Source organism: Panthera leo, chromosome C2 (assembly GCF_018350215.1).
Source record: "Panthera leo isolate Ple1 chromosome C2, P.leo_Ple1_pat1.1, whole genome shotgun sequence".
Classification (NCBI taxonomy): Eukaryota; Metazoa; Chordata; class Mammalia; order Carnivora; family Felidae; genus Panthera; species Panthera leo.
Genome location: NC_056687.1, coordinates 69,168,764 through 69,196,631, shown reverse-complemented (window position 1 = coordinate 69,196,631; position 27,868 = coordinate 69,168,764). Strand labels below are relative to the sequence as shown.

The 27,868-nt window shown below is 41.1% G+C and overlaps 1 protein-coding gene across 2 annotated transcripts; it reads left to right on the top strand.

The window, feature by feature from the left end:
* Positions 1-78: 78 nt before the first annotated feature.
* ROPN1 (rhophilin associated tail protein 1) lies at positions 79-27,868 on the top strand. Of its 2 annotated transcripts, none has more exons than XM_042903197.1 (6): positions 79-254; positions 15,778-15,905; positions 19,583-19,700; positions 21,002-21,163; positions 26,995-27,170; positions 27,660-27,868. In XM_042903197.1, exons 2-6 carry the CDS (start codon positions 15,790-15,792, stop codon positions 27,724-27,726), a joined length of 639 nt encoding a protein of 212 aa, XP_042759131.1. In that variant the 5' UTR covers positions 79-254; positions 15,778-15,789; the 3' UTR covers positions 27,727-27,868. The 2 variants fall into 2 exon arrangements, with proteins under 2 accessions (XP_042759131.1, XP_042759130.1); XM_042903196.1 differs by having other exon boundaries at positions 79-297.

Sequence of the window (27,868 nt, the reverse complement as noted above, 5' to 3'; positions counted from 1 at the left end):
AGGTCAGCTCTGTGACGTCACGCCAGGGCCCCTCCCCCCCCGTGGTTGCCAGGCAACGCAGCGCGGCGTCGGCGTTGCCAGGGGAAGGCAAAGCGCTAACAAAGCCTGGTCCCGCCCCACCTCTCCTGTCCCTTGAGGCCAAAGCTGATACCGCCTTTCCCCGCCCAAGTTCTGCGGCTTTCCCCAGCCCCCGCCCAGGGTGTGTGGGCCTCCATCTGTCCTCACATCTCCTTCCGCCTGAGGCCAGGTGCGAGGTGAGGCCTCGTCCCCGACAGCCCGTTTGAGAACTAGCCTCAGGTAGCAACCCCTAGGGGAAGAAGAGGGAGGGAAGCGCCCCAAGCGCCCCGAGGGCTGTGCGGGTCTGAGGGAAGAGTCCTGCCCTTGGGCTCACCTGTATTCTGAATCCCTCCTTGTTCACCGAGCAAGAGGAGGGGGCTGTGATCTTTAAGAGAATATGATCTTGGGAGATTACTGCTCTGTACCCAAGCTATGTGTATATTTTGTACCCAGGGCTACTATTTTATGATTTCTTACACAGACGATGGTGATTTGAAAACCGAACGGAATCTAGGATCAGAGACCCCTACTGACTAGCCAAACCACTTTTTTTTTTTTTTTTCCCTACCTGTGGGGGGATTGTCATGAGGATTAGTGGACATGAGTAGCACTATAAAAAACTGCTATCAATCATTCATTTTCCTAATGTCTATTGATCAGTGACTATATTCTAGGCTAGGCTATTCCTATAGTGAGCAGAAACTGTCCCTACCTTCAAGTATATAGTCTAATGGGGGTGGCAGATGTTCATTAAAAATCGCACAAATAATGTAATTAGAGCTGAGACGAGTGCTGCCCAGGAGAGAGGCAGGTAAGTGGTGCTCTGAGAAGGTGTAATGGAACTGACCTGAGATCTAAGAACCTGTGAAAAAGTGGGGAGTTAATTCCAAGCAAGGGGAACCATGTGTCCCAAACCCACTACCTTCTATTCCAAGCCCTGACTAGTGTATACGATTGCCTGGTCCTTGTTTCCAAGAGCTGTTTGTAGAAACTGCCTCTGAGATTCTGGTGTCTGGAGCCTTTCATTCATGTAACTGTGGCCTTTCGTTAATAGAATTGAAGCTCTACTTAGCCCACACCAATAAAACCAAATGAGCAATTCCAGAAACAAATCTATATTCCACGTTTGATAAGTCCTATATTCTTCAGCACCCAGCACATATGTGTTGACCTGCCATTGCACACTGGGTGGCATGTATGCTTCAGAAAAAAAGGAAACCCATTGAATTTTAGAGTTGTGGGGCCTGGAATAAATAATTGAGTAAGGTCTACCATACTGAGAGCTTTAGGAGTGGAAAAGAACTTTGTAGAACGTTAGAATCATGGAACATTAAGATAGAATGGACCTTTCCTCACTTATCTGATGTGAACAAATGGTCTCTATTGCTCAAAGGCAGAAAAGTTGGGCTTTGGTGCCTCTTCAACCTGAGGAGACTATGATTCTAAGTCTCTGTGGCTCAAAAGTACATGGAACTCCTGAGAGTCAAATGAAACATGGAAGGAGAATTTGACCTGCCCCTCCTTCAGTGTCCTCCATTTCTACTACCATCTACCCAGTCATGCACACTTGAAAAGTGGGGTCACCCTATACTCTTCTCTCCTCCTCCTCCTACACTGGTTCCCAAGTCCTTAACTTCTGCCTCTCTTATCCCTCCCCATTGTAACTGCTAAAAGGCAATGATGCTCTCAAGAGTTGTTGCTAAATGTGCCACCATATTCTTTTAACCAACCTCCCTGCCTGGAGCTTCACTCCACTTCCTTCAGCCCATCTACACAGCTGTTGATCCTTCAATATGTGTTTCAGAGTCCAAGAAAGAGTAAGAAATCATATACAAATTTAACAGCGTTCAACATTAAGAGTTTTTAGCTATAATGGGATTGGACTAATGGAAGATTGGCTAGTTAAGATGTAAGGAGAGATCTGAAGTATACAGTAATCACAAATATAAGGAGCAACCGCTACCCTCGAGATAGATTGCCCAAGAAAGAGCTGACCTCCCAAGAGCTTGTCAAAGAGAGTGTGGCCACAACTCACTGAATGGTAGAAAAATTGATGAGGTGCCAGACAGGCAAAAATCCACAGTCTAGGACACTGAAGAAGTCATTTACGAAAAGAATATGACCATGGGTGAATATTGTTCTCTGCCCAAACTTAGTGGGAGCACTCTACTACAAAGCTTCCGAAGAGAGGTGCCAGGGGAAGCTGCTAGGCATTGGGCCCTGCTAGCTGCCATGCATTGTGGCAGTCAGACATGCATGAGATCACATCCTGTAGGAACCAGAGGCTGGAGAAGCTGTGCACTACAGGATTGCATCACTGGAGAAACTTCATGCTCCTGACGCCTAGCAAGTGGAGCATATGGAAACTGCAAGAGAAACACTTTCTTCCTCCAGTATCCCTCCAGTGTCAAACTCTACCAGCAGAGTTTGACACGGCAGATAACAAAGGAAAAATATTTAAAGAACCTGGTTCAGTTTTTGCTGAGAAGCAATGGAGGGTGAATTTGGAGCTGAGAGGCAATAAATTGGTAACAGGCATACCAAACTAACACCCAAATCTGATTGTGTGACCCTAGTGCTTAAATCCTCTAGTGTCTCTCTATTGCCTTCAAGATAAAGTTCTAAAGCCTTAGCAAAGCTTACCAGGCCTTTTATATTCTGTACTTGGTCTATAGTTCCAGGCCTAGATGCAACCACTCCACCTCTGCCCACCCTAATCCTCCATAATTACTCACAGTTCCCTTAATTCACTACATTCTCTGATACTTCCATACCTTTGTCTAAGGAGTCTTAGCCATTAAAAAAAAAAAAAAATCCTTCCTTGCTCTTATCAGTAAATAGGTGCTTACTGAGTATCTACTCTATACCTGGCACTATCGTGGGAATTGACAATACAACAATGAACAAACCAGGCTTCCGAAGTCTCTGTTCAAATGCCATTACTCTTTAGGAAGAATTTTCTGATGACTTTCTCCTACCTGTAAATGTTAGATGTCTTACCTAGAAGATTCTGTTTTCCTATATCTAGTGCAGACTTTTTAACACTTATCATACCCTATTTTAGTCACTTATTTTCCTAACAATCTCTTCTACTGCCCATGAGCTCTCTGAGGGCAGGGTGTATGACTCATTTATTTCTGTATCGCAGTATTCAGCACTAGTCCTGATCCATAAAGTTTCATTGGATTATTAGCTCAGGATCACATAATCAGTCAAATACAGGCCTAGGACAAGAATCCTTGTCTCCTGTCTAATAGCCGAGAATGCCTCTTCACTAGAGCTTTCTCTGCTCTATGGGTGTTATACCTCACCCTGCTGTGAAGGACAGTGTTTTTCTGTTGGAAAAGACAAGTGCAATGTTGAACATCATCATGAATAACAAAAGAAACAGAAAAAAAATAGATCCCTATCTTATATGGAAAACTGTGGTGCATTCCCTCAGAGCTGTCACATATTTTGAGTTTCTAAATCATAGTAATGCTATAATGAAATGGGAGGTAGGGAAGACAAGGAAAAGTATGAACGTGATGTTGGGGGTATTCTGACAACTTCATTCTGAAAAAATGAAGGCTGATAAACTTATGACAGATGGTGTTAAAGTGACCCCAGTTTTGTACACCGATCCCCAAATTAGAAGACGTGTCATGCAACTTTAGAGAGCACAGTTAATGTAGCAGTCTGTAAAGGGTGTCCTGGGCTTGCGGACCGTGATATGAACCTGAGGGATTTAAAATATTAGCATGGTAGGGGCGCCTGGGTGGCGCAGTCGGTTAAGCGTCCGACTTCAGCCAGGTCATGATCTCGCGGTCTGTGAGTTCGAGCCCCGCGTCAGGCTCTGGGCTGATGGCTCGGAGCCTGGAGCCTGTTTCCGATTCTGTGTCTCCCTCTCTCTCTGCCCCTCCCCCGTTCATGCTCTGTCTCTCTCTGTCCCAACAATAAATAATAAAAAACATTGAAAAAAAAATATTTAAAAAAATAAAATATTAGCATGGCTAGTTTAAGATAAATCAAAAGACATACCTGTTCACCTGTTAAATGATAAATATGTGGAACTCATAACTTCCAAGAGATGGTATTAGCATGATATATAAGCAATTTTGATAAATTTGCTGATAACAAAGCCAAAAACTACTGCTCAAAAAAATGGACAAGGTCGAGTAGGACAGCTCTTAGCAATATTGCTGTTGGCATCCAAATGCTAAATTGGCTTGACCGTGGATCAAGCCCAGGATGGAAAAAGATTCAGATTTCTGTGAAATAAAGTTGGAGAGGCAAAGCTAATTAATATGAATAAGTTGAATTGTGGAGAACTTGGAAGTCAGACATGGCATCATTTTGACAAGAAAAGAAATGAAGATCCACTAAAGATTTTTGAGAGTGATGTGATGAGTGGTTAAGACATTTTATGTGGGAAAACTAAGCCTGAGTTTCCTGCCATTAGGAAAATGATTATAATATTAGAAATTACCTACAAATAGGGTGTTGTAAAGATTAAATGAGATCATGAATGAACAATGACTGCTCTTAGGCCCTTCTTATGCTGGGCATCCTTTCATTCTTTGCAACTGGGTGTAATGTAGTTAGACAATTACCATATCACCAGGACAAAAAAATTAGGACATACTCTGACAAATAATTTTTGTTCCACTTCAACGTTCTAAAAATGTACTTTTCATGATACAAATGGGAATATCTTGGATATTTCAGTGATTTAGGGGGACAGCAGGACATAATATTTGAGACTAGGTTTGTCCTAGAGAAAATCCATAATGTGTAAGTGCATTATTTAGAGAGAGGGAGGGAGTATAGTATGGAAAGAGCAGTGACGTAGCCCCAGATTCTTGCTTCAGCTCCAACATAAAACTGTTACCTTGTGCCAATGCACTCCACCTTTTTGTACATCAGTTCTCTCATCTGTAAACGGAAAATAGTGTAAGTCAAATTGAACTCCTTCCTTTTTTTTAAAGGTGCTCCTTTTTGTTTTCTTGACAGTTTTCTAAAACTCATCAGGGACTGAAGTAGGGAATGAAAGAGAAGGAGGATAAGTCAAAAATGGCCATAATGGGGGCACCTGGGTGATTTAGTTGGTTAAGCGTCTGACTTCAGCTTAGGTCATGATCTCATGGTTCCTGAGTTAGAGCCCCATGTAAGGCTCTGCACTGACAGCACAAGCCTCCTTCGGATTCTCTGTTGTCCCCTGCCTCTCTGCCCCTCCCCCACTAGTTCTCTCCCTCTTTCTCTCTCAAAAATAAACATTTTTTTTAAATGGCCATGATAGACAAGGCAACTGAGAAAGTAAGTTTCAGGTGCTTTTATGGGAAAGAGGAACTGATAGGAAAGGGTAGCTGGTAGATAGGACTGCAGTGTGGTTGAGAGTCTACAACTGGAGATTTGGGAAGCATTGGGGTAGAGCTCTGGTTGCAGCCACAAAAATCAGCCTGACCTCCAGCTAGAATACAGGAGGGTGCAGCAGCTCAAGATTCCAACTGTGACAACTTTAAAAAATCTAGAGAAAATAGTTTTGAAAACATTGTAAAGACAGCAGAGGGCTTTAGAAGCAATGAGGACTAGATTGATTAAAATTCCAGGAGAGTGTGGAGCCCTTCCAAGGTGAGCTGAAGATCACAAGCCATTTTTTCCCCTGGAGCTATTTGCCAACTCTGGCTGTGGACTGAGGATTGTGCTTGACCCTTTGCAGAGAGACTATCCTGGGGGGAAAGTGAAACTGATAAGGCTTTTGTTAGTCAAACACCAGTGGCACAACAGACTAGAAACTTTAGTTTTTACATGTCTGGTATATAATTTAAAAAGTACTGGGTATGCAAAGAAGCATGAAAATGTGTTTAGATACACTGAGGTAGGCAAAGGATGGCTGTGTGAATTCATTCTGACATCTCACTCAGGTAGGTAATGACTTCATGTACTGAGAGTAGGGACAGTAATAGTTGGGTGGGATGCAGCCTTGAGGGGAAAGTCGTCCACTGGAAATTAAACAAAAAATAGAATTATAGTGATGGAGAACGCACAAATCAAGCAAGGTGGAAGCAGGAGTGAAGCAGTTCCAGAGTAGAAGTGAGGCATGGTTGGAGTGTAATGCACTCACTGATATTGTAAAGATTATCATGCTGTTACTGCTTTATAAAATAAGAATAGATTAGTAATAGATTAGAACTTTTCTGTTCTTTCAAATGCACTCAGCTGATCTCAATCTTAGAATCACATGGCCATCTTAAAATTTGTTCGTGCTATGGTGTTTTATAAGTGTCAGAAATCTTAAAGACCCCTCCTCTAACAACCCAGCAAGCAACGTCAATTCTCATGAGGGAATCCCAGCTCCTATTTATAAAACTAGTGTAAGGTTACACTGCCTTAGAATGCTTCCTCAGTAAGGGAGGTTCTGCCAGTGATTAGCCAGATGTTCCTACTTTCTTCCCTTGGCTCCTGTTTTCTTTAGAAAGTCCCAGGTGTCTTTGGCCCATGGAATATTCTGTGAATTCTATTTCCCTGCAATCAAAAAAAATCTATCCACTTTGCTAATTTGTCCCAAACTTTCTTGCTGGCTTCTAATACTCTAGGTGAGTAATTTAAACTAGGAGCTAATTTTTCCTTTAACAACCACTATTTTTACAGTTTGTTTTCTAATGGACATTCTTTTTAAGTTATAGAAATCTCAGGTTTTACTAGAAATCAATTGCAATAGTTACCAGAATTTCTTCTGTAACACATAATCTTAAAACATTGAAACTTAAACATTGAAAGAAAACTTAAAAGTTTTTCTACAGAAGTGCTTGCACTTCCTCAACCTTTTTCAAGTGACAGCACACAAAGAAATAAATGGAAGGCACACACTGAGGTAAACTGGAGGGTACTGGGAGGTTTTTATGGAGCTTATACAAAAATTCAGTGCATTTTTTATTACATAACTATAATAAAAAGTAAAATACAAAGTAACAGTAAAGATATAACTGTTTAATTTGAATAAAACTCCCAAATAAACATTTGAAAACTTTATAAAGAGAAGTCAAGTTTTTTTTCTTATCATGAGTTTGCTTTATATCAAGTTTTGTGTTGAAATGAATACATGAGGTTCCTGACAAAAATCTTTTAATGATGTTTTCTTTGAATTCTTACAGTTAACATCAGTGGAAAAGTTTGCTTCACATATGGCTTTTAGCAAATAGTAGAAGGGTATTTATTGATTTTTCTGCAGTTGACAGAAACTCCTTTCTCACTCTTAACCAGAACCTGGATCGTTTACCTTCTTTCTTTTTTTCATTGAAATTCTCATGATAACATGAATAGATTTCTAATGCACTTGAACTTTTTCATATCATTTATTTCCAAATAATGTGACACTTAACAGATGTTTTGCTGCTAGTCTCTTTAGGATTGAAGCTAGAGTATCAGTATCATGTAACTTCACATTTCCTTTCAATCTGCAAGGATTGTTAGTATACTTATTTTCAGACACTCCTTGAGATTTTGATTAAATTCATTCTGGTGCTCAAAAATGTCAAGCAGGCCAGTTTTCTGAAGACAATAATCTCTCTTCAACAACTCTGCAGCAAAGATCATTGACTTTTTTTTTTTTTTCCAATTTTTCTTTTAGCTCCTAATCTCCAGAGAAAAAGCTTTTCCTTTGATAGTTACCTTGGTAGGAAACAGCAGTTTCTTCACATAAGCTGAAAACAGACGGAACCAGAATGGCTTGGATTTTATTAGTAACATACTTTAATGTGGAATTCACATTTACAGGGGAAGTATAGACAAGAGCTCATTGTGAACAAAATAATGTCTTACTTGCATTACAGGCACGGAGAACATGGAGAGCAGATAGAGTGTAAAGCCTGCCCACCTTCCTGTCATCACAGATTTCCCACCGGTATAGGAACGGCTGTGCTTGCATAATCTAGAACATCTGATTTGTTTTAAAGTACTTAGTTACTACTCCATGTACATCGCCCTGAGTAGTTTTGGTACTTTTTGGCAAAACAATACTTTTCCAAGCATTCCTCTCCAGGGATTCTAACTAGTGCTATTAACTGAATGCAGTTACTTAACAACTGCAGATTCACCACTCTGCAAGGAAATGCTTTGATTCATTAGTCTTGTACAGAATGTCATCAATGAATCTTCTAATAGTATTATTCCAGAATAGCATTTATATCTTTCCTTGGCTTCATTTGATCCCAAACATGTGGTCATTTCCCAGGCAGGTTGGTAAAATGAGTAATTCTACAACTGTGAGAGACATGTTGGCTTTATTTCTTAATTATGGGACCTTTTATTTAGCATCTTGGATCCAATCTGATGTAAACTACTATTGTAAATACTGTTGTAAAGTTTCCTAAAAATAGTGGTTTTCAAAGTGTGATTTCAGGGACTTCAGAGGAGCCTTGAGACTTTGGGGAGTAGGAGTCCATGAAATTAAAACTTTTTGTAATAATATTAATACACGATATGCTTTCTTCACTCTTTTTCTTAAGAGCGTACAGTGTTTTTCAGAAGCTACATGATGTGTGATACTATAACAGATCGAGTACAAAGCAGATATGAGAATCTGGCTATCGTCCATTAAGCCAGACATGAAGAGATTTGCAAAAAATGTAAAACAATGCCACTCTTCTCACTATGGGGTTTTTTGTTTGTGGAAGGTATAGTTATTTTTCATTAAAATGTTACTTACGTTGATATGTAAAGGGTTTATTTTTATTTTAAAACTAATATTTAAATTTTTTGTTTTAATTTCTAAAATGATAAATATTGATAGATAAAACCCATATTAACAAAAGCTCTTTGGGGTCCTCAGTAACTTTTAAGGGATCCTGAGACCAGAGACTTTAAGAATTGGTCTCTTAAGATATTGTCTGGGTAATGTATTTTCTGCTAAGTCCCTGGCATAATTTGTCTGGCACCATTTTCTTCATTTGATAACTTTTCCATGAAAATAAGATACTTAGATAGACAAAAAATGATCAGGGTAAAAACAAATCTAAATTTTAAATAACACTAAAAATAATAGATATTAGGGGCTCCTGAGTGGCTCAGTCAGTTGCGCATCACATTCTTGATTTTGGCTCAGGTCATGATCCCAGGGTCGTGGAATCCAGCCCCGTGTTGGGCTCTGCCCTGGGTGTGGAGCCAGCTTAAGAGTCTCTCTCTCTTCCTCTGCCCCTCTCCCCTGCTCATGCTCTCTCTCTCTAAAATAAAAAAAAAAAAAAAATAGTAATAGGTATAAATAAAAATGATTAATATTTAATTTTAAATTTTACTTTATGGTAGGAAAATAAAAAATATATTTCAAGTATTAAGGCGACTACAAGTCTTTTGACCATAACAAATCAATTTGCAAAGAAAATAAGGTCCATTTTCTTATAAGTATTTTTAAATAAATCACAAAATTTTTTAAAACTGAGCATTTGATAAGTAAAGTGGGAATTTTGAAAATACTATTATTTAATAATCAGAGTGTTAGATTTCTAAAAATATAAACGATTACTTATAATCAAATGGAGTTAAAATAGTTTGAAAACTATTTTTTGTAAGATATTAAAAAGGTTCAAACCCCTCAACTAAACAAATTATTTTCCATTATTATTTGTTTTTATAAATATTGTTTTTTATTTCTATAACAAATGTCATTATAAAATTTCATTATCAGATTTTGAATATTTTACATCAAAAGCCAAGAATAAATAACTATACAAATCAAGTCAAAATTTCAAAAAATGAATAAGTGATGATGATAATGATGAGGCATATGTACCTTCTTTGTTGGGGAAAAAAATGTGAAAAATAAGAGCAAATTAAATCAAAGGAAGACCTAAGTATTTGAAACATATGCACAAACGATTATCACTAATAACAAATACATTACAATTAAGCAATGTTTATCAGACTTATGGAGATGCTTCTAACATGATGGTTAAAGTGGAAAACCCTATACAATCATCTCCTCTGGCAGGTGCTGCACATAAAACCTTAAGCACAAAAACAATAATTACTGGAATATGGAAGTTTACTGACTGAGCCAAACAGTATCCACATATAATTTCAACCGTTATAAGTAGGTGAATGGTTGTAAAATGGTTGTAAATTTTGTATCACTATAAAAAGTTTACAACCATCGATCTCTCCTGGAGACACCTGTAGCCCATTCTGCTTTGGCCACTTGTGGAAAACTCAGCTATAGAGATCTGTAAAAGATAGAATGGGGTGAAATGGTAAAATGTGTATTACAATACTATCTGATGATTCTCAAGTTTTCTAGGAAGGCCTATGGCATAGTAGGACGCAAGATGAACCTTAGGGGTGTGTAGAGTTTGAATAGATGGAAAAAAAGAGAGCACTTCAAGTAAGCCAGCCAGAATTAGCAAGATACTGAGGAAAATAGAAAAGCAAGATAGAGTTCTACTAACAATGGATGAACAAGTGCTAACCTTCAGATATATAATCTCTTGGAAATATGCCAGAGTAGACTACGTGTTGGAAATTTGTGTTGGTAAACATTAGTAGAAAAATTCTAGTTTAAAATTGTGTATAAATCATAGAGAACCTTGAAAGTCAGGATATGATTGCCATTTTGTGAGCAGGGCTCTCTGACCTATTAACAGCAGCGTAGAATATAGATGTGGACATGCTGGACACACAGACTAGACCAGAGAATGACCTGAGACAGGGATGCCAGTTAGGAAGTACACAGCGGGTGGTGAGGGGCTGAACCAGAATAAAAGGAGTAGAAATAGAGAGCAAGGGAAGATTTGGAGACATATTTCAGAGGAAGCATCAATGGGATTTAGTGAGAGATTTTTGAAAAATCTGGTCTGATAATTTCTGTATTTTAATGGCTACACTTAAGACCATTTCTTTTTATTGTGATTACGGATATACTGTATATGGATTCTTTGCTATCATGTCGTTTATCCTTTATCCATTTTTCCTATGCTTTCTTCATTCCATTCTTGCCTTCTTGTGGGTTGATGAAGCTTCTCCCCAGGGCTTGGAGGTCAAATGACTGAGAAAATAGTGGCATGATGTTCAGAAACAAATTTAGGAATGGGACTTAGTTGGGAGATGGAGAGTGACTTTTAGTAGAGATGTGTCCTGGAGATAGTAGGAAGTGAGGTCAGGGATGGACAGACAAGTATAATCAATGCCATTTTGTGGTAGATGGAGCCATGAGAGGATGTGAGTTCTCCAAGAAGGACAGAAAGACAGGAGCTCAGGGTGCTGAAGACTGAGTTTTGGGAAGATTGAAAACTTGTCTGTCACCAGGAAGGAGGAAAAAAGTTATGGTGACAGAGGAGGAGTGCTGACGAAAATAGAAAGACAAGAATGGTATACGCCATCAAAGGAAGAGAAAACCTCAAGAAGGAAAGGACAGTCATGTTTAACAGGCATCTCCCACATCAGACTGTGTGTGTTCAAATCCTGCTTCTGTCTCTTAAGAGCTACATGTCCTTTCAAAAGTTTTATTTCTCCTTAGTTTCATCACCTGTGGAATGGTGATAATATAATCTACCTCATAGGGATATTTTGAGGATTAAGTGAGAATATGTATACAGAATACTTAACATAGTATCTGGCATAGACCAGAAGTTAATAGGTATGATTGATGACTTTTAAGGGAAAAATGGGGTGGTGAGAGCAGAAAGAATTGCAAGAGGTTATAAAAGGAGTAAGCATTCCGAAAAGACTGTAGATATGGAGAACTCACTAGAGATTGGCCAAAAATGGAGAGAGATCTCGGAATATTCTTAGAAGAAGCAATGGGGTAAAGGCTTTGCTTAAATTTACTCTGGAATGACCAAGGGCTGTCATTCTTACTGTTATCATGGAAGCCTGGTTAATTAGGGTTCGACCATCTTTTCATTTACATGATGCCATTTTAATCTTTAGAATAGAAATCAAACAATTGCACACCTAAAATATCCTGTCAAAATAAATACAAATAGGCAAAAGTACAGCCTCTTTGAAGGAACAGTATGGCACTTCCTGAGAAAACCAAAAATTGAATTTCCATCTGATCCAGCGACCCCACTTCTGGGTATATACCAAAAGAATTAAAAGCAGGGACTTGAACAGGTGTTTGTATACCTAGTTCATCACAGCATTACTCACAATAGCCAAAAGACAAAAACAACCCAAATGTTCAACAACAGGTTGAACACACACACACACACACACACACACACACACACGCACAATGGAATATTAACACTCTACAACATGGATGAAACTTGAGGACATTATGCTAAGTGAAACAAGCCAAATACAAAAGAACGAATGTTGTGTGATTCTACTTATATGAAGTACCTAGGGTAGTCAAATTCATAAATAAAGAAAGTAGAATGGTGGTTGCCAGGTGTTAAGGGGAGAGGGAAATGGAGAATTATTGTATAATGGGTACGGAGTTTTAAGTTTTGGAAGATGAAAAAGTCCTGGAGATGGATGGTGGTGATGGTTGCACAACAGTGTGAATGCATTTCATGCCTCTGAACCATACACTCAAAAATGGTTACAGTGGTAAATTTTGTCATGTGTGCTTAACCACAATTTTATACATATATTCAGACAATATGAGAAAATAAGGCACTGCCCTTTCCTAGATAAAATGGATTGAAAAGTTATCAGAAACAAATGTAATGGTAACTTTTAAATTATGAAATATTTCATACATATAAAATAAAATGCATGACATAAATATAGGATTAAAGCTAATGAAACAAACATCTATGCAGCCACCATCCAATTTAAAATATAGACTATCACTAATGGTGTTGGTATCTCTGTTGCATCTCCCTGACGACCTTCTCTCCCTCCCCAAAAGAGGAAACTCAAAGGTGGAATCTGTGTTTGTCATCCCTTGCTATTTGTTGTAATATTATGACATATATATGTAACCCTAAACAACAGATTTCCTTTCCATCCAGCATTCACCCCTGATGGTATCTGTAGCATACTCACTGAGAACTGTGCCATCTTCTCAATGAATTGAAGCTTTTATCATTATGAGCTGACCCTCCTTGTTCCTAATAATGCATTTTGCCTTTAAGTTTCCTGTCTGGTATGAACATTTCTTTTGGTTTTATTTGCCTATTTATCCATGTAGCCTCTCACCTTCAGTTGTTTTGTGTCCTTATGTCTTTTCAGATGTGCCCAAATTTGGATTTTTGAAAAATCTGGTCTGATAATTTTAATGGCCACACTTAAGGCCATTTCTTTTTGTTTTGATTATGGATATACTGTATATGGGTTCTTTTCTATCATGTTGTTTACCCGTTTTTCCTATGCTTTCCCTACTCCTTTCTCGGCTTCTTGTGGGTTGATCAAGTTGTTTTGTTGCTATTGTTTTGTTTTTTTTTTTAATTTTTTTTAATGTTTATTCTCGAGAGAGAGACAGACAGAGACAGAGTACAAGTGGGGGAGGGGCAGAGAGCGAGGGAGACACAGAATCCGAAGCAGGCTCCAGGCTCTGAACTGTCAGTGCAGAGCCTGATGCGGGGCTGGAACTCACAAACTGTGAGGTCATGACCTGAGCCGAAGTCTGATGCTCAACCTACTAAGCCACCCAGGCGCCCCATTGTTGCTATTGTTTTTAATTCCTTTTCTCCTTTCTACTAGTTTGGTGTTTATATTATTTTCATAGTAATTACTCTTGAAATGTTGCTATGCATACTTGAGTTTTTACAAAGTCTAAAATTAATCAAATCTTTCTACTCTTCCAAATAAAAGAACATACAGTGAATGATAATGGAGTACTACCAACCTGAGGCCACTTTAGTTTCTTGTCTTGGGACTTCCCAACAGGGTTGGAGGTATAAATCTACAACTAATGAAACAGGGCGCTGTCGAAAAAAACCACCAGACGCCGAATAGAAGTGAGGCAAGATTTTATTCACAGCCGGGCCAAACCTGATCTCCTGATCTTAAGGAGAAAAGTGCAGAGAATGGCCATGAACAAAGGTAGCAGTGAGCTTATATGGATTTTAGCAAGTCAGAATACGTCATTATTTAGTTAACCAATTACAATTTACAACATTTCATGGTAACCAATTATATTGTGACACACAGACATTAGTTTTGGCGGGAACCTATCAATTTAAAGTTCTTTGTCTTAAGAGGGTTTAAAATGACCAATCATTGTTAGACACCTAAGATACCGTGGGGCAGTGAGTTCGTGACTTTTTACATGTTGGTCTTGCCTAGGCCAGATCTTGGTAGAAGGGGTGGGGGAGCGTTTTGCAACCTAAGTTATCTATTTAGCAAGCCGGTGAAGTTACAGAAGCGAGATAGGGTGGTTGGTAATTTCCAATAACCCTAATAGGGAACTACAAAAGCTTTTATCTCAATTATTCATGAAAGGTGAGGTTAAGCCGAACTTACATACAATAAGCTTTCTGCTATCTTATAAGTTGACCTATTACACTAAGACCTAGTTTGTGGCAACAAACTGGTGGGAGACTAGCTTGCCCCCAACAAGAAGCAACAATGGAGACACATTTCAGTGTTTCCCGCCCCCTGCCAGCCGGCAGACTATTTCCACCGTTTATGTTGAGGGTGTGTGAACTTGGGAGGGTATCAGGTTTGTGGGGTGGGCGTAAGATAGTCCTTTGGTTCAGTTGTTCACTTTTTGTGGGCCTAAGACCTGATTTGTTTGCAACTTGCCTGGTCATTTGTCCGAGAGTTTCAAGTTTTGGGCATCTACATTTGCATCTTACCTTCTTCATTTGCTTACCAGTTTGGTTTCTGCTTTACTCATTTTATTTGGCACTTGAGGATATCCCTTGCTTTCTTCCATGTCAGCAAGGCAATCTGAAAGGTGTGTTTTCTGGGATTTGTCCAACATGTATGTGTTTTGAAGGGGCGGGGGGCTTTGTTTTGCTTTTTCTTTTTAAAGGTTTATTTATGTAAGTAATCTTTACACCCAACGTGGGGCTCAAACTCACCGCCCTGAGATCATGAGTTGCAAGTTCCTCCAACTGAGCCAGCCAGGCACCCAATGTGGGACTTTTTGGATTATCTTGTCTCTTTTTCTCTGCTAACAGCAGACAAAATCTTTTAATCTGCTGTTTGTGTACCATCTATGGATTTTTATGTTTTGTTTCAATTTGTCCTGGAACTTTTTGAATGAAATGTACAAGTTTTGTCTTTTACAATTAGAAAAGATAAATACATGCAGATGTAGGGAGAGATGTTCACCAGAGAGCTGTTTAATGATTATTTTTATTTGGAAATAGCCTAGTATCAAATAATATTCACAGAGTAAATTTTGCTACAACTTATCCTGCCATAAGAGTTGTATGTGTGTGACGTGGAAGATGTTCATGATATGCTGTTGTGCACGACCCCATTTTTATTTATACAAACATACATGTATTTATATTGAAAACATTCTGGAAGATGTCCAATATTTTGGGGTGACATCATTAGGGGATATTTTTGCTTACTTCTTGCTGACCTTTACTTTTTAAATGAAGACGAATTGTGCGGTTTTTAAGTAGAGGACGTAATTATTTACAAGAACACAAAGCAGCGGTTAGTAGCCCATTTTCTAACTTCGGAGTTGTGTAACAATGGAATGTATATACCTTGTGGGGTAATGAACTCCCCAGGATGGAGAATATCAAACAGAAGCTGGGTGACCTCTGGTCCAGGATTCCTGTCATTTTATGATTCAAAGATTCTCAATTAATTTATTTATCTTTCCCCTGCCATTAGGTCAACCAATCAATGCCTCAGACAGATAAGCAAATATGCATCCCCCCGGAGCTGCCGGAATTGCTGAAGCAATTCACCAAAGCCGCCATTCGGACCCAGCCACAGGATCTCATCCAGTGGGCGGCTGAGTACGTACTCCTTCTCACCTCAGCCCCAGGTTCCCATTGGAGGTGGAGGAGGGGTGGTCGTCCGGAAAACTGAGGAGGGTGTCAGGACTGCAGACTGGGAATCAGGACTGATTAGCATAATCTTTGTGATGTTCAGCTCTCGAATTGCTTTGATGCTTTAAAATCCACACCGCAAGAAAACACACCGGGCCGGGGTGGGTTGCCCTCCCCTAAGCGACCCAGACTGAGCGACAGGCCGCCAGAGCACTCGGCCAAGTGTCCTGGGGCGATCAGCAGGAGTAGAGTCCCACAGCTCGGCGGCACACGTCCCAGGGCGGTCCCTGCACCCCTCCCCCGTCCCAGAGGACACAGGCGCCTGGAGCCCCGCAGCAGCCGCGCCCGCAGTCAGTCTCTGGTCTAAACCAGGGCCGGGTCTCTGGTCTCACCACTAGAGAGCAGCAACGCGCCTCGGGGAGCGAGGCGATGTGGCCGCAGGCCGGGCAGCGCGCGCTCAGTCCACGCTGGTCCACCTCTGCGGTTGCGCTTTCTTGAGACCCGTTCCTCTGCGGCCGTTCAGCCCCGTTCTTGCCCCACAGACATTCTGTACCTTGTCTTCGGGGAAATCGTTATTTTCTTTAGTGTTTCTCGGAGCTAATTTGTTCCCTCAACATGAAGATGTCCACCCAGTGCACACTGCACTGAGGAGCAAGGAGGCAAAACGGGGTGCCGAGGGCCGGAGGAGCGCGGGCCTGGCTGAAAACACCGTGCCTCTAGCTCAGGGCCCGTTTTCGGGAGCGACCCCCGGAGGCTGCTGGGTGGAAGGAGCTCACGCCGCGGTAGCCAGCCGCTGGCCCGGATTGCAACAGCCTTGCGCAGAAAGCCTCTCAGCTATGGAATTGCTTCTTAGACAGACATGCCATCTCGAAACTGGGGATCTGGGGCTTGAGGCAGGGGGTGGGAGCTTACCAGACCTCCTGGACCATTTTCAGGCTAGTTTTACTGCTTAATGCTGACCTCCTCAGCAGCGTTTCAGGAGGAAAAGGGGAGTCAGAGAGGCTTGTGGAGCCTCGCCGGTCGGCTGGGGGAAGGGAGAAAGTCTTCAGCATGAGGCGTACTGAGCAGGTGGGAAGATGTGGGCACCTCGAGAAGGCGCACAGTGGTATCTGAGTGGAGCCTCAGTCTCTGAGTCGGTGCACTCCCGCTCCCGCTCCGGGTTTGGGTCAGGATGAAGCTTTCACAGATGGAAGGAAAATAAGCCAGTGGTGCTCGTAAAAGGGAACATAATGGGGTTGCTTTGCTAGTAATGAACACTGTTTAGTTTTCCATTCTAAATTTTATATATTCTCTCTCAGACTGAACTTTGGCATCAGAAGACTAATTTCTTTTGGCATACTCAGACAGACTTTGTTTTATACCATACAATAGTTTAAAGCCCCATTTTATTATGCTGCTGCTTTGTAACAAGGAAAATGACATTTCTTGCGATTGTCCCTGACATTTATGGGAGAAAACATTCCACTGTTGTAGCCAGCTTGCTCCCATTTTGTATCGTGTGCTATAAATTTTTTAAGTATCCGTGAAGAATCAGTTTCTAGTTTAACTGCAGTGAAAAAGGAGAGCGTGACCTGAGAGCACTCTCCATCTATTCAGACCTGAAAAGCACTTATCAGATGGTTTTATGTGACTTACAAGCCCATGGCACTTTAGGAACCCCATAAAGTATTTCCAAGACAAAATATGTCTTAATTTTGTGCTTAATTCATCACAAGCAAGCATCTCCCTACATATATATGTGCTCTCAATTCAGAAATCATCTCCTGGACATCAGCAGGACATAAACTTGTCTTCATGGTATGTGTGACCACACGAATTGGTCATAGATGCGAATAACCCTGCAACTGTTGGTTGCAAAAGAAGCTAAATGACCCACAGGGTACTAAATCCGGGAGTATAGCCTCATTTCCACGTTCTCTAAATAACTTGGCCAGAAAGTCCAAAGACACTGCTGCTGAGTCTCACTCTCTATCTGCACAGTCACTTCTGTCAAATGAGGTGCCATGTTTCTGTTTCTCCCATTTATGCCACCCAAGTTTCTCTAGTCCACTCCTGTTGTCAGTCTGAACCCACGTGTACCCCAACACTGCACACTGTAAAAGGCGTCCAGACAGTATTTCTTCTGCCCTCTCTGCTGTTGACGTCTGAGGGGTACCTGGAAGGTATTGTTTTAGGCCTTGTAGCTTTAGCTCTGCATTGGTCTGTGGCATAGGGACAGGCAGTGTTTCATTCCCATCATTGTATGGCTTGACCCTAAAATGGGCTTCTACAAAATTCCCTCTGCATTCTTTTTATACTACCCGGATTTGGGGAAAAAATAGTGAAAATATTTATTCATGAAAACTAAACCAGAGAGAGGCAGAGGCATGTGATCCAGGGATAATTACTAACAAGGCTTTTGAAGGAGACAGTCCCTTCCCGACAGCATTGGTGACCCGTGTGTCAACTGCTTATGTCCATGCCTGCTGCAGGCAGCCCTTTTTATCTGAAGCCAGTTTTGAAACAGGACTCAGCATTTTTTTCACCTTGCATCAAAACAAAGTCCACGCCACAAAACATCTATGAGCAGGCAAGTTTTTATGAAAATTTTTGAGGGAAGGTAGAGAACAGTTTTACTTCACACACCCCACATAAGGTGGTCTTGACCCTCTGTGGCTTGTCTTCTCACCTGAGCCTCCCTTAGTGCCCTGCCAACCTTCTCTCCCTTCCTCCTTTAAGCCCAAGCGTCACCACCTCCAGCTGGAGACCTTTCCTGGATCACCCCTAGAGCGGCTTCCTCTCCTCCTCTTTCTTATACAGGTCACTTTAGTGCTCTTCCAGCTTTTTTCCAAGAGCCATATCCCTACATCCTACCTAATATCACCTTTTAGTATGTCAATAGCCATTTTTTCTGAAAATAAAGATTTTATGTTTGAAAGACAGTCCTCTAGGTAACTGGGATTCTTCCTCCATAAAAGAGAGAGGTGGATTTAAAATAACAGTGACCTTTTCCTCTCTATTATATATATATATGCGTGTGTGTGTGTGTGTGGTGTTATATATACATATATACATAATGTGTATAATACGTATAGTCTATGTACATATGTATGTATATGTGCATATGTGTATATACATATCCTATATAATTATATGTAGCATGTGTAATGTATATGATAGGAGAGAGAAACAAATTACTGTTATATATTATATTACATATATATTATATGCATATCTATTATATAGAACACATATATATCTCCTATTATATATGTGTGTGTGTGTGTGTGTGTGTGTGTGTGTGTGTGCGTGCACACACATGTGTATATAAAACACTTAGGAGGGGTGACTGGGGAAAAAACCCAGGCTCAAGATGCTTCAGGGAATTCCATACCAAAATTTTTATTGATCATTCCTCATCCTTAGAGAGAAGCAAATCTTTTTACTCCCTAAGTGTTCTTTATACCTTGAGGGGAAAGTAACATATTCAGGCTTTTCCTGTACATTGATGTAACGAAACAAAGTGTCTGGCATATAGAAGCTCCTAACAAATGCTCTTTCTCCATCCCCTCCCCTCAAGAAAAGGGGAAGGGGATTCTCAAAGCAGCCAGAGGCCACTGGCATATAGGATGTTCTCTCCACCCACCTAACTTTTTTTCTTGTAGTTATTTTGGGGCTATGTCTCGTGGAGAGATTCCTCCAGTGAGAGAGCGGTCTGAGCGAGTGGCTTTGTCTAACTGGGCAGAGCTTACACCTGAGCTGCTAAAGATCCTGCATTCTCGGGTAAGGGCTGCACCCCAGCATCAAGGGGGAGGATGGGCAATGCTGAGTCCAGGTGGGTAAAAACAAAAGCTCACCATCCTCTGTCCAGTCAGCTGGCCACTCAGTATCATGAAATTCACTAAAGATGCCTTGGAAGTAAATCTTCTCTTGGGGAAATAAGAATGATAATGAAATAGACCGTAAGCTGAGTTATCAGTGGAGTCATCCCAGGTTTCCCTGAAGCTGGCAGAATGTCCAGGGGCTCAATTCAATACTAATCCCTTCACCCCAGAGGAGTGCAGATCCAGAGTCCCTTGACAATGTCTGCCTTACTCATCAAGATCATAATATGATGCCAGTCACAGTTTGGAGAGGAGCGTGATTTAGTTCCCCAGTTATCTCAGGTGCAGACATAACCTAGCTTTTGGAGAAAATCCTGGCTCTCTTCACAGCCACATAATTCTGGGAACTTCCCAGTGAGTGGATGAGGAAGGTCTGACCTGACAAAGCTGCAGCTTGGCCAGTTCTCAGGCAATAATGTTTAGCACCACCAAACTCCACTTTAAAATCCAGGACAGAGATGATTGCGGTGATTCAGGATTGACAGCCAACTGCCTTGCTCCCGGAGGCTTAGCATTTCACTAGAGTGAGAGGGGCAGGGAAGGTGCAGTAGTACTTTGTTGGGGCATCTGTAGCCTTCTTACATCGTTGGCCAACAACTGGCCATTTGTTCCCTTCCTCCTCTTAACCACCAAGCACCTTATGCAACAGATGTGACAGAGATCTGACATGCCTAGGACCAAGTAATATTAGGCATCCAGACCACAGATCCCATAATATTCTTGGGAAAGTGTGAGGGTTGCATGGGAAGTCTAGTGCAAAGATGTCCATAGACCCTAGGAGCAAGAGACTTAATATCTAGTTTTTATTTCCTCACTGATCAGTGGTCTCAGACAAGTCTTCTGCCCCTTGGTGTTTCATTTTCAGGCTATCCTATCTGCCAAACTAGGGACAAACTAGGGATGAAATGGCAGACAATAAAAGCATCAGAAAAAAACAAAAATGTAATAAGTGTATTATTTCCCTATGATTTTCACATCTAGAGTTAAAATGATTGAATTATACCTCAGCATGCTTTCCACTCCACTGAATGTTTCTCTACCCTACAAAGAGAACTGCCAGGGTCCTCCCCTGACCACCACCCCCTACCAAACCCTTTGCTGTGTGCTGGGAGAACATGGGCTTTGCTGTGCATCGTCCCTCGGGGCATCCTCTCATCCTGTCCCTCACTCTCTGTCTTGCGTCCATGCCCTGGCCTGCAGGTTGCTGGTAGACTGATCATCCATGTAGATGAGCTGGCCCAGATATGGAAGGTGCTGAGTCTCCCAACAGATCTGTTTAACAGTGTGATGAACGTGGGCCGCTTCACGGAGGAGATTGAGTGGCTGAAGTTTTTAGCCCTTGCTTGCAGTTCTCTTGGAGTTGTAAGTGAGCTTTACTGCTTTTTTGTTCCTTACGGGAAAAGCTCTGTCTGTGCCTGGAAGAGCAGTGGTTCTGCACACAGGGTCAGTCTTCTGGGCTGAGGATGAGCATACCTCTTTTGTCTACTTCTCCTCCTCTCTGAGTTAGGTCTTTCCTCTGCTCATCAGCCAGAAGCAGGGGGAAGGAGGAGAGAGGGGAAAACTGTCATCAGACCCTGGGGAGAGGTTACTAGAATGTGGATTTTGGATTATTTGTGAATTTCAGACATTGCACTCAGATTTATTTCTGTCACCACTCCACCCATATTCCTAAAGATAACCAAGAGCCAGCTGTAGATTTGCTTATACTTGGGTTTCAGATACCTAGAAGATATACCAATAGAGACTTTTAAAAAGATGTACAGCCTTATAGAAACTACTATTTGATAAGCTTAACTGTATATAAAAATCAGAGATGAGAGAGCAGGAAAGGAGATATGAGGCTATTTCCAGACTTATAGTCTTGACATCATCATGGATGCAGGATGCTCATACAAATTCATGCCTTTTCCAAATTTGACTTGATTTACAATTGGAAATGGAATGTTTCTGTTTTAAAGAAAAAGATACTGCACACAGTTCATATATATATATATATATATATATATATATATATATATTTAGGTATCAGATGTGGACTCACTCTTGTTAAACACTGTTATAATAGCTTAAATGAAAATGAATCTGGGGGCACCTCGGTGGCTCACTCGGTTAAGCGTCTGACTTTGGCTCAGGTCATGATCTCGTGGTTCATGTGTTCCAGCCCTGCATCAGGCTCTGTGCTGACAGCTCAGAGCCTGGAGCCTGCTTCAGATTCTGTGTCTCCCTTTTTCTCTGCTCCTCCCCCATTTGCACTCTATCTCTGTCTCTCAAAAACGAATAAATGTTACAAAAAATAATAAAAATAAATAAAACGAATCAGAAACATGGTTTTTTAAAAATCCCTGGAATACATGCAAGTTTGGAAGTTAATGAGAAAATCATTGCCTCCACCAAAAGCAAATGGTACACAGAGGTAGTTTGAATCAGTCAACAAATCTAAACACCATCTTATTCTTTGTTCTTGAATATGCTTGGGATATGTATCTGACATTTTTGTTTCTGACAAAAGTTACGAGAAATACTACATAGTTCAACTTTTCCTATGGGTTTCCCCTGCAACTTTCATTACAATCATTTCTTTTTTATAATTTTTTTTAATGTGTATTTTTGAGAGAGACTGAGAGACAGAGTGTGAGTGGGGGAGGAGTAGAGAGAGAGGGAGACAGAGAATCTGAAGCAGGCTCCAGGCTCTGAGCTGTCAGCACAGAGCCTGACCTGGGGCTCAAACCCACAGACTGTGAGATCACGACCTGAACTGAAGTTGGACACTTAACCAACTGAGCAACCTAGGTGCCCCATCATTATAACCATTTCTTCAGAGACAAGGTGAGGAGAGGCCATTCATTCATGGTTTTTTGCCTCATTGTCCTAATAATAACATTATATAATGAATAAATTGCTCTCCTCCGAAGAGGAGAGGAAAATGCAGCCAGAGTAGATGTTTTGCCTGTCATCACTATCACACTTCTGTGGAAATAGCCCCAAAGATTGGGGGAAATCCAGAAGGGAAAATTAAAAATTGACACATTTTATTAAATTCTCATAGGGTCACAAATGTATTCATACTACTTGCAGAAGTGTTTGGGGTGAGGAGAGGGGAACATACTGTATTTTATCTGTAGTTCGTTATTTTTTCAATGTTTATTTATTTATTTTGAGAGAGAGAGACAGAGAGGGGGGAGAGGCAGAGAGAGAAACCCAAGCAGGCCCCATACTGTCACTGTAGAGCCCAATTCGGGACTGGATCTCATGAACTGAGGGATCATGACTTGAGCCAAAACCAAGAGTTGGCCGCTTAACCGACTGAGCCACCTGGGAACCCCTGTCTGTAGTTAATTCTGATTTTCCTGGTCTACCCTACCCACAAAGGGTTGAGTAAGAAAATAAGTAGATTCGATCTAGTCCAGGAATTTTAGTCTGATGCAGTAACTGAAACAGCTTTGAGGTAAAGGCCCAGCCTCTCAGATTTCTTCACACCACCTCACTCTTCAAGATGGCAGCAAAGTACATAATAGGGAGAGTGGCTTCAGGACTGCAAAGCCACCAAAGAAAGGGGTTCCCACATCCCTTGGTGAAGTGTGTGAGTCCTTTCCTTGTCCACATACCTCACAGGAACCAAGAGTAACTATGGAAAGCTAAATTCCATTCCTCCCTCTGCTTAGCTCACAGCGCAGCTGCTTAGGTTTACTTTGATATGTCTGCCTCCAAGCTGGGGAGGGGAAACCATGAGGGGAATCATTTTAGAAAGATGAGGAGGTTGAATTAGATGTTCCATGAAGTTCTTTCATCTCTAACATTCTGTGATTCTATTCCCCCTTCGCTGCTTCCACTGAGATACCCTCAGGCCTGGCTTTGGATAACAATGGGCTCCTCCAATACTGAGAGGTCCTGAGGTATCTGTGCCCCTCCTCATCCCAAGATCATAGAACACCTAGAGGTGAAGTCAGCCTAAAGGGCTAATCTGTAAATAAAAGGTGCTCTGTGAATCCAGGAATAGGCCCATTTTACCCATTTTTTTTCATGCTGGACTATTGCTAGGAACTTAAAAGTGGAGGTAGGAGCCATCAGTCTGGTGGAGGCTTTGCATTCTAGTTAAGTCATAAATCCTTAGAGGCAAGCCCAGGAATTTCCTCCTTCCTTTGCCAATTCACCAGCCAGCGATGATCTTGGTGCCATTTAGAAAAACCACTTCCCTCCATACAGTCTACTGGCAGGAATTTTAGATAGCAGGTACTTTCTTGAGCTCTCTGGCTCTACACTCATGATTCAAAAGACTGTGGCACGCAGACTTATATTCCTCTTCTCTCTCAGCACTCCTTCCGTTAGACTAGCATATATTACCTCCTGTTCCACTGAGACTGGTTATAGAAAAGGAAGATCATGTAATTGTGTTCACTGGAAGGAAGGACATATTTTGTTAGCAAATGATTCACTTTCTGAGCCTTTCACCTCTGGGTTTGAAAATGAGTCTCAGAAGATGCTTATAAAGGCTCTCTTTATGAAGTAGAGCCCCACATGACCAAAAAAATCTTATGCAACAGAAGGCAGATCCCTGTTTATGTTAGATTTATTTAAGTTTTCCAAAAAGCTCTTGTCCAGAGAATTCTTTACCCATTCATCCATGTATTAAATCTTTAAAATATTTTAAAATCTTATGAAGACAATAGAGCTTAAAGGTTTGTGTTTGAGTGATCAGCAAAAGATACTATTTAGAGTAGAAAGCACCTGCATTAGCTTGTAGAAGCTGCCAGAACGAAGTACCACAGACTGGGCGGCTTAAACACCAGGAATTTATTGTCTCACAGTCCTGGAGGCTGGAAGTCTGAGATCAAGGTGTCTGAGGCCACTCCCCTTGGCTTGTAAATAGCCCTTGTCTCCCTGTTTCTTCATATGGCTGTCCCTCTGGGTATGCATATATCTGGTGTCTCTATGTCCTAATCTCCTCTTCTTATAAGGACAGCAGTCTTATTGGGTTAGGGCCCACTCTGATGACTTAATTTTAACTTAATTACCTCTTTAAAGGCCCCATCTCCAAATATAGTCACATTCTGAGGTCCTGGGGTTAGGGCTTCAATACATGAATTTTGGATGAACACAGTTCAGCCCTTAACAGCACCCCCACCTGGATGAGTCTGCAGAACAAAGGCAGTAGGGGATTCTTTTTTTATTTTATTTATTTAAAGAGAAGCAGAGAGGATGAGCCCTGAATGGAGATCATAGAGTCCCCAAACCCCTTTGACGTCCTGTCACGTACATGTCCCTCCCTCTCCCTGACAGCCTCTTACCCAGCCTTTTGTCTGCCTGCCTCTCACCCTCCTTTCTGGAAGTGCCTGGCCCTCTGCCACATACAGCACTTCACAGGATTTCCAGGTGAGGACTCCCGAGGGCAGGGGAGAGTCAATGAAAATGGCCTACTGCAAACCAAAATTTCTTTGACATAATGTGGCTTATCATTTTAAAATTCATGTGCATTGATGCTTCTGTTTCATTTCATTGATGCAATGTTTGTAAATGCAGAGAAACAAAATGTAAATATTAAATCAATTAAAATTAATAGTTAATGCAAAAAATGTTTAAATCACTTGTCACTGTTAGGAAGATGGCCAAGTTTACTCAGCATCCCCATATACCTCCTGACATACCCATTTACACCCCTGGGTAACACACACCAGTTAAAGAACCATTATTGAGACTTACATTATATTCAGGGGGAGGAAGGGAACAGAACAGCTAATAGCAATTGCAAAGAAAGAACTGTGCTGGCCAGCCTTTGGGGAGATAGTGCAGCTGCCTTTTCTTTCACCCAGGCACACCCAGTTCACCACTCCAGACTCATTTTTCACTGATCCCTGGAAGGTGTTTAAGGATAATCACATCATCTGTTTTGGTAAACCATCAAGACATATATGCTGACCTATCTTTGCTAATTCAGAACTAAACAATCCTTTCTTCGAATCACTTCTTTGCTTTATCCCATAATTTCACTTTTTCACTTGTGAAATTTATATAAACAGTAGGTTTATTTAAAGACACAGGTAAAACCTCAGTTCTGAACATGATCTTTTAAATGTTCAAGTTTCATTGTAAGCAGTGTTTGCTTCTGTACCATAAACCCTCTGGAATCCATCATCTACTTAATTTTTCCCCAGCAACAACAAGGTGAATGTTATGTCATATAAAATACTAGGTGTTTTGGGGCACCTGGGTGGCTCAGTCAGTTAAGTGCTTGACTCTTGATTATGGCGCAGGTCATGATCCCAGGGTTGTGGGATTGAGCCCTGTGTCAGGCATCATGCAGAGTGTAGAGCCTGCTTGGGATTCTCTCCCTTCCTCTCCTTCTATCTCTACCCTGCTTGCATGCATGCACACTCTCTCTCACTCTTTCTCAAAAAATAAAAAATAAATAAAATAAAATACTAGGTGTTCTGGGGCGCCTAGGTGGCTCAGTCGGTTGAGCATCCGACTTCGGCTCAGGTCATGATCTCAGAGTTCATGGTTCGAGCCCCGCATCGGGCTCTGTGCTGACAGCTTGGAGCCTGGAGCCTGCTTCTAATTCTGTGTCTCCCTCTCTCTCTCCACCTCCCCTGCTCACGCTGTCTCTGTCTCTCAAAAATAAATAAATGTAAAAAAAAAAATACTAGGTGTTCTGATTAGATGGATCTACGTGTTTTGGAAGACGTGGTTTTAATGTTCAGTGTCACTTTTCCTGTATCCGGGACTCCTATCTTCCCAGGGACTCACCTTCTCCTCCCTCCTTGCCCCTACTGTGGCATTGTTCCACAGACTGCTGGAGCATATAAACTAGACTAATTACCTCAGCTCTTTAGAGGTAAGATTGGAGAGCAATAAGAATAATTTTAATTTTTTATAATATAAAAATTGTGAGGTTATTCTGATTAAAGTAATAAATATCGTAAAGTATTGAGCAGTTCATAAACTTAGTCCCTCGAGAGTATCCCTCCAACAAAGAAAGGAAAGGAAAAAAAGAAAGACACCCAGGATATCAATATTTTTTAGATCGAATTAAATGACATTTGGGGGTAAAAAATATTTAAGCTTTCCAGAGTATTACATCATTCTCATTTCATTTTATGAGAGCAATATTTTTGTTTTCTTTCTGGCTTCTAAACTCATCTTAGGAATTTAATTTGGAATAGTGACTTTTTTTCTCATTTTATCTTATGGCTTTATAGACCATTGCCAAAACTCTCAAGATAGTGTGCGAAGTGTTATCATCTGACCATGACTGTGGACCTCCCCGGATCCCATTTAGCACGTTCCAGTTTCTGTACACATATATTGCCGAAGTGGATGGGGAGATCTCTGCCTCACACGTCAGCCGAATGCTGAACTACATTGAACAGGAAGTGTAAGTAACTGTTACACATTGAAGGGGAAAGACTACGAATAAAACAAACATAGCAGGCCAAGATATAGGGAAGTTACTACATTATACTGCCCTGGGAACAGAGAAATGTTGTGAAGAACAAGAAATAAGGACCCAAAAGCAAAGGGGAAAGGGCAAAAAGAATGGCATAGGACAGTGATTCTGGTGAGGGGTTGGAAATGCTACTTCTCAGGCTGTTGCCTAAAATACCCAGTCACAAACTCAGGGGCAGGGCCCAGGCATCTGTGTCTTAGCAAGCCCCCCAGATGATTCTGGCTCACACTCAGGTTTGACGAGTAGGGTAGGAGTGGAGGAGGAGGAGGAGCAGGGGGCCAAGAGGTCAGAGAAAAAGAGGGTGATAAGGGCAGAAGCCACAGCAGATTTCACTTGGAGTGAGAGAGTTAATATATTGTCTTTCTTAAGATTGATTGTTAAACGAACTAACCCCAGATATATATTTTTCCCAAACAGAATTGGTCCTGATGGTTTAATCAAGGTCAACGACTTTACCCAAAACCCCAGGGTTCGGCTGGAGTAAAAGCAGTTTTGGCAATTTTAAAGGAAGATACAGAGATGATTGAGCTTCAGAATGACTGAATCCCACGTGCCATCCAATGTCAATTTTCTTGTACAACTGGTACACACTAATAAACAATTAGGCAAACATGCGAAACCAGAAA

Coding starts and splice junctions, on each gene's coding strand:
- ROPN1 (XM_042903197.1), top strand. CDS start 15,790: ATGCCTCAGACAGATAAGCAAATATGCATCCCCCCGGAGCTGCCGGAA. Junction 15,906..19,582: donor CTCATCCAGTGGGCGGCTGA/GTACGTACTCCT, acceptor TTTTTCTTGTAG/TTATTTTGGGGCTATGTCTC. Junction 19,701..21,001: donor TAAAGATCCTGCATTCTCGG/GTAAGGGCTGCA, acceptor CCTGGCCTGCAG/GTTGCTGGTAGACTGATCAT.